The 7663-nt window shown below is 36.9% G+C and overlaps 1 protein-coding gene across 1 annotated transcript in view; it reads left to right on the top strand.

Annotated features, from left to right (window-relative positions):
* MRE11 (MRE11 homolog, double strand break repair nuclease) overlaps nt 1-7663 on the top strand; it is an 84492-nt gene that overhangs the window by 29669 nt on the left and 47160 nt on the right. Inside the window, exon 10 of the mRNA XM_007938063.2 lies at nt 1564-1690. Within this exon, the coding sequence (XP_007936254.1) occupies nt 1564-1690 (127 nt within the window). The remainder of the gene's footprint in view (nt 1-1563; nt 1691-7663) is intronic.

The following is a 7663-nucleotide window of genomic DNA, read 5'->3' as shown; positions in this document are numbered from 1 at the left end:
CAAAGCTCCTTTTCCAACTGTTAGGAGCAGAAAATTGTAAATAAAGCTAGGCTACAGTACAGTTACTAAAAATGTGTGAAGATTTTTGGGGAGACCCAGTAGCCTCAGCACTCAGCATTTTCTCTTTTATAATATGACAACTGTAACAATGGTCTAGGTAATCAAAGACAGCTACTTTGGAAGATAGTTACTTTTGGGGAACCATATAGTCAGTCCTCTTTATCAGGGCCAAATATCCCATAGAGATATGTTCCCATATCCCATGTTCCTTATCAGTATCTGCCTGACACCATCAAATAATCAGATTTCAGTAGCAGATTGGCGTTCCTTTGCTAAACACAGTGAATTACTAATACATTCATGAAACAGCAAAATAGATACTGTCACCTTAAGTGATATGATGAAATACATTGTATTGACTAGAGCATCCTCATTAATTCATTAAATAATTAAACAGATATTTATTGAGTACATTCTGGTCTGGATGTTGGGGGACACAGTGATGATAAAATAAACTGGATTTTGAATTCATGGAGCTTACAGGAGGCAGAGGTATGAGGAAAGACATAATAAACATATTTCAAGTAAATGAACAAAATTTCAGATAGTAAGTACTAAATCAAAAAGAGCAAACTCACTGCCGTGGAGTCGGATCCCACTCATAGCGACCTCTCCTTGGGTTTCCAAGGTGGTATCACTGTGGAAGTCGATTGCCCAACCTTCCTTCCGAGGAGTGGCTGGTGAGTTTGAGCCTCCAGCCTTCTGATTAGCAGTCAAATGGCTTAAGCATTATGGTACCAGAGCTCCCAGTAAGTACTAAGTGTGATAAAGAATTTAAGAGCAGTGGTGGTTAGGAAATACTTTTGAGAGGCTGACCAGAAGGCCCCTCTTTGGAGGTGATACGGAACGCTGCTTCCCAGAGAGCATTCTTAGGGAAAATGTTTTTATCTATTAGAAAGAAATGTGGTATTTGTCTCTATAAAGGTCTATTTACCACTCTGTACTTCTTTAGAAATAGCCTGCTAGAGAGAGATTGTTAGTTCTAAATGGATACTGTACATACAAGGTAATGTTTTCTTAAAGCTCCTAAATTTGATTCTTTTTCTACACAGATTTTCCCATTATCCATCCTTGTGTAGTGTGAGACTATACCTCTATTACTTTTGGGGAACCATATAGTCAGTCCTCTTTACCAGGGCCAGGTTTTTACCAGGTTTTTTCATGAAGAATTTTTTCACCTCCTTTTCAGATGGTACCTGGTACCTAGATTTTCAGTGTTATTATCGGAAATTGTAATCATCCCTTCGTTGTGGAAAATTTTGCTGTCCTGATTCCACTGAACAAAATGTTTTGCTGAAGCTTAGAAGTCTTCCAATCTTTATTTCTCTATAGAATAAATGGTATAATCCCGTCATGATCTTTAAAATGTATCGTAGAAAATTAACATGTTAATTTAAAAATGTTGTTGAGCATAAGGGCTATAAATACTGAAGGATGAGTATATTTCTTAAAAATTGGAAAATTCTTGTTTCCTAGCCTTTATAGCATATTCTGTATTTCCAGGTGGACTATAGTGGAGGCTTTGAACCTTTCAGTGTACTTCGCTTTAGCCAGAAATTTGTGGATCGAGTAGCTAATCCAAAAGATGTCATCCATTTTTTCAGGCATAGAGAACAAAAGGAAAAAACGGGTAAGCTAGTTTTAATTTTACAAGTTAAAATAATGTTCTTATAGGGCTCACGTAAATCAATCTTTAGTAAAAGAAGTATAAAAAATAATAATGGAAGAGGTTTTAGCATGTTTCTTTTTAGCATCTTAAACAAACTGATAGTTGGAATAATTATATGTCTTACCTTCTAAAAATTGGATAGCAATTATTTTTAAACCTGGGCAACATCAATAGGGAAGTGGAAGGCTTTCTCAGCTGGTATAGATATTATAAAATAGTGTTGTTGAGCACAAAGATTTTAGAGATGTATTGCTTAAATATCTTATTTACTGTGTATTACAAATGGTCAGAGAATATACTCTCAATTTTTGCATTATTCAGCATTTTGATTTTTAGAGAGTACAATTGTTTAGGAAGACTTTAGTCTTTGGAAATAAGTGGTGTCCCATAGCTTGATATTTCTGATGATCCAGGTAATTAATTTCTGATTAAATTTCATAAACAATAATTGCCCTTATTCAAACATTTACAAAAAAGATCGTATGACTGAGTGCTTCTTTATAAAAAATACTGATCATGTTAAATATTTGAGGCTCTTTTCTTTGGAACTATTGAATCAGAGAATTTTCATAGAAAAACATGGCACTTGTTTACAGGTAAGCTACCTACGTGTTTACAAATCCATATTTCATGGGCTTATATTTTCAGTATCAGACTATGGCCAGAAACTGAGTATGCTGTTGATTCAGCCTGAATCAGTCATCCAGATATTTAAAGACACTTCTGCTAAAACTGTTTCAGGGGGGAAAAATTTCATAGCAGAGAATTGTATTTTTATGCTGTGAATTTTAATTGCTTTTTGGCAATGGTTTATTTTAATTGTACATCCTTATCAATTCCTTGAATTTTATGGGTGAAGCCTTCATAGAGAGCCAGTACCTTAGCTACTTGGGATCTCTGGTAGCATAGTGCCTAAGGCATTTGACTGCTAACCAGAAGGCTGGCGGTTCAAACCCACCAGCCACTCCTTGGAAGGAAGATTGGGCAATCTGCTTTCGTAGTAATACTGCTTCAGAAACCCAAGGAGGGGTCGCTATGAGTTGGTACCGACTTGACGGCAATGAGCTTTCTTGCTTGCTACCATAGTTACTTAGGTTTCATCCAGAGTGAGTTTTATTCTAGTGATTCCCTTTTGGTTTAAATATACATTGCTCAGTGGAAACAGTCCCCTTTTGTATTGTTTTAGTAAAAGCATTTTCCATAGTTTTGTCCAGCTCTGCCACTTACTAGATGCTTCACTGGATATAGATTATTTAACCTCTCTGATATTTAGTTTTCTTGTCTATAAAATCTAGATGATCCTATGAGACCTCTTCCTGCCTCACAGGATTGTTGTAAAGATTAGATGTTGTAAAGACTATTAAATGTAAATTACATTAGTATGTTGTTGTTATGTGCCATCGATTCAGACCCGATTCATAGTGACCCCTCCTTGGGTTTCCAAGGCAGTATCACTATGGAAGTAGATTGCCCAACCTTCCTTTCGAGGAGTGGCTGGTGGGTTTGAATCGCCAGTCTTCTGGTTAGCAGTCAAGTGCCTTAGGCACTATGCTACCAGAGCTCTTATCTTAATATAGTGTAATATAATAAAGTGTAGTAATCAAGTTTATGAAATAACATTAACTATCTAGCCTTGAAATTAAAAAAAGAAAATGATTTGTTGACTTATTTTCCCACTTTGCAAGAAGCACACTGACCTTTGTACCTTTTCTTCTTTTGTTAGTTGTTGATAGGTGCTGTCTAATTGATTCCAACTCATAGTAACCCCATACAGCAGAGTAGAACTGCCCCATGGGGTTTTCTAGGTTGTAACTTATGGGAGCACATCACCAGGTTTTTTTCCAGTGCAGCCACTGGGTAGGTTTAAACCACCAACCTTTCAATTCACAGCTGAGCGCCTAATCTTTGCACCACCAGTGCTCCTTTACCACCCTTTAGACCTTTGCATAAACTTTTTCCTCTGCCTGAAAATTTTTTTTCCTTTTTGCTTAGTGAATCTTATTCATTCTTAAATCTTGGTTTAAGTGATTGTTCCTCTGCACATTGTTAAAAATCTGTTCTGTCAAATTCTCTGTTCTTTCTTCTGTTTTCTGACTCATCACTTAGTATTGTAATCATTTGTTCTTTTGTGTGTCTTCTGTCTGTCTTTGTTTTTTAGTTGTGATTTGGGTGACAGTTTACAGAGCAAATTGATATTCCATTCAACAATTCCTACCCCTTTAGTTTTGTGACATTGATTGCTTTCCCCACAGTGTAACAGCACTCTTCCCACTTCCTTCCTGTGAGTACCATTTCCCTTTGTCCTTCTTCCCTTTCTCTTCCTGCCTTCTAAGATTTATCCCTGGACAAATGCTGCCCTTTTGATTTCGTACGGTTGATTGTTTGAAGGAGTGTGTACCTCCCTGATATTAAGTTCACCTTGCAGGCCTCTCTGTCATTTGACTGAGAGTTGAGCCACAGGGTGAGGACAGTTCCAGGCCTGAAGGGTATCTAAGGGCCATAGTCTTGGGACTTCCACCAGTCTTTATTAGACCAGTAAGCCTGGTCTTTTTTTTTTTTTCAATGATTTTGAGTTTTGTTTCACATTTTTCTCTCACTTTTTCTGGAACCTCCTATCGTTATCTTTTTCAGAGGTGTCATGGGTGGTAGCTGGGCAGCATCTAGTTCTTCCAGTCTCAGGGTCATGGAGATAAACATTTGTTCTTATTGGCAGGGGTCTTATCTTTTTATCTTTTTTTTTTTTTTTTAGTATCAGGTCTAGCAGCTGCCAAGCACTTAATATTTTTTAATTGACAAAGATTATCAGCAGAGCTGACACTGTACCCTATGTTTCCTGAATTCTTACCTGGTGCTAATTCTATTCTATACTTACTACTTTTTTTGAAAATTGGGGTAAGGGGGAGTTCTAAATAAGCCTTTTGTATTGGAATATTGGTGGGTACTAATTTGATACATACAAAACTAAAAATGTTTTGGGTAGACTTAATATGCTTTGAATTCTCATTTTTAAGTGAAGATTAACTGATTCCTGTCATTGTTCTATTTTTTAAATACATTTTATTGAAATATAATTTATGTGCGGTGAAATACAAAAAACTGAAGTGACATGTGTCTGCATTTTTTTTTTTCTTTCTCTTTTTGCAGTGTTCCCTTGCCCTCTCCCCCTACCCCTGGTAACCAATAAAGAAGGTTTCCTTTCATATATAAACCTTTCCTTGACTTTTTGCAATAATGAACTAATACTATATTTGTCCTTCTGTGATTAACTTACTTCACTGAGCATAATGTCCTCCAAGTTCATACATGTTGTGTGGTGTTTTGCAGATTGTACATGATTCTTTAGTGTTGCATAGTATTCCATTGTGTCTATGTACCATAGTTTGCTTATCCATTCTTCTGTTGATGGGCACCTAGGTTGTTTCCATCTTTTTGCTATAATAAGTAGTGCTGTGATGAACATGGGTGTGCATGTATCTTTCTTGTCCTGGCTCTCACTAGGGTATATACCTAGTAACGGGATTGCTGCGTCAAATGGTATTTCTAATTCCAGCTTTTTAAGGAATCGCTGTTCTGTTTTCCATGGTGGTTATATCATTTAACAGTTCTACCAGCAGTTGAAGAGTCCCAATCTCTCCACATCCTGGACAGCATTTGTTATTTTGTGTCTTGTTGAACTTTTCCATGAGTGCTGGGGTGAGATGGTATCTCATTGTTGTTTTGATTTGCATCTCTCTGAAGGCTAAATGATTGTGAGCATTCTTTCATGTATTTGCTGGCTACCTGAATATTCTCTTTGGTGAAGTATCTATTCATGTCTTCTGCCCATTCTTTAGTTGGATTGTTAGCCTTTTCATTGTTAAGGTGTTGGAGTTTTTCATAAATTTTAGAGGTAAGTCCCTTTTAGATGTGTAATTATCAACAAGTATGAAATTGTGGCTGTCATTTGTTATGTGCTTTTTCATGGTATCCCTGATTTCTTTGTTGCATATAATTTTCTGTGTTGAGTTCATTTTGTTTATGAATCGTGTTATCACTTCCTTCGTTGCTGTTGTTTTATTATTTGCTAAGTATTTGTGCTGGTCCTCTTTATTTTAATGTGAAGGTTTATCGTTTTTCTTTGAGGTTACCCTATGATTTATAATTTTCTTCCCAAGTTTAGAATACTCCATTCTGTCTTGCAGTTGTCTTGACTTCCTCACCATTTAGAAGTTGTAACTACACAGTTTTTTCCCTCTTTTTGGTTTGTAGTTGTCCTCATTTGCCAATTCATGTCTCTGGTTCCCTGTTTACATTCTTGTAAGCTTATTTACTTTCAGTACTTCCATATCTGGGTTGTTTTCTGGGTTATGTCATTATGTGTGTTAATGGTCAGTTGTTGTTTGCTGTTGTTGGTTCTCTGTCCAAAGGACTCCGTTTAGCATCCCTTGTAAGGTTGGTCTGGTTTTAACAAATTCCCTTAATTTCTGCTTATCTGGAAATGTACTAACTATCATATTTGAGGGACAATTTTGCTGGATATATACTTTTTGGTTGAAAATTTTCTCTTTCTTGGTTTTATATATACCACCCCACTGTCTTCTTGCCTTGCATGGTTTCTGTCGAGAAATCCAAGCTTAGTCTTATTGGTTGCCCCTTGTAGGTAACTTGTTTTTCCCATGCTGCTTTCAGGATTCTTTCTTTGTCTTTGGTTTTGGTGAGTTTGATGATGATGTGTCTTAGTGATTTTCTTTTGGGGGTCTATCTTGTTTGGGGTTCATTGGACTTCTTGAATAGATATATTCTCATCTTTCATCATACCTGGGAAATTCTCTTCACACATCTTTGACAGTTTTCTCTGTGGTTTTATTTGTCTCTTCCTGTTCTGGAATTCTGAATACACAAAGGTTATTCCTTTTGATGGTATCCCACATGAACCTTAGGCTTGCTTCATTTTGTTGTGATCTTTTTTCTGATTGATCCCTTTCTAAAGAAGTATTTGTCTTCAATTTCACTAATTCTGTCTTCCATTGATTCAGTTCTACTCTTTTGCCCATTCAATGTGTTATCTATTTCTGAGATTTTAGTATTAATCTTCTGGATTTCTGTGTGTAGAATTTGTATCATTTCTAATTTTTCATTTCTTTTGTTATTTTGTTCTTGTATTGTCTTTTGAAATTGTTCTAGAGTTTTCTCTGTGTTTTCCTCAATTTTGTCAGTGTTTTCCTTGATCTATCTCTCAATCCATTGAAGGTACCTAAATATAATTCTTTTGAACCCTTATCAGGGAGTTCCAATGCTGCTTCTTCCTTAGGAATGTGTTTTGGGTCTGTAGCCTGGTCCCTTGTTTCTCTTGTTTTATCTTGCTTCTTTGTGTGGGCTATGATGGTCTGTTGTCTCCAAGACATTGTGACATTTTTGTGTTTATATTTAATTGGTGGTTGTATGTTGTAGTGACTTGCTTAGAGCTTTCACTTTCTTTGTTTTGTTTGGATGTTATCTATGTAAGCAAGGTACTGTGATCCTCTATTCACTAGTTGGCAGCACTTATGCACTCACCACCTGTCTCCTTTTCCATTGTCAGCATCCCATATGTCCTGGCTGTCTTTGGCAAACGGAGCCTATTCTTAGGTCCCTGAAATCTGAATGAGAATGCTGTCACTTTAAAGTCCAGTATGGCTGCCACTTGTAAACATTCAAGATGGCTGTGCCCTGGGTCACTTTACATATCCAAAATGGCCACTGTTTGTAAACAATCAAAATGGCTGCACCCTCTAGACAGCTGAAAGTCCACAGTTGAGGTTGTCTTCCCTCCTTGTTGTTTCCCTTCTGCAAAAACGACAAGGAGGCCACATGTTCTGACCTCCTCTAACCCTACAAGGGGAAGGCAGGATTACCAGCAGTAACCCAAGGCCTATTACTGCAAGACCAAACATGCTGCCTCCCTCCAGCCCTTTC

Source organism: Orycteropus afer, unplaced genomic scaffold (genome assembly GCF_000298275.1).
Source record: "Orycteropus afer afer isolate SDZICR_OR568_19922 unplaced genomic scaffold, OryAfe1.0 scaffold00047, whole genome shotgun sequence".
In the NCBI taxonomy this organism is placed as follows: Eukaryota; Metazoa; Chordata; class Mammalia; order Tubulidentata; family Orycteropodidae; genus Orycteropus; species Orycteropus afer.
This window is presented reverse-complemented; position numbering and strand designations above follow the sequence as displayed.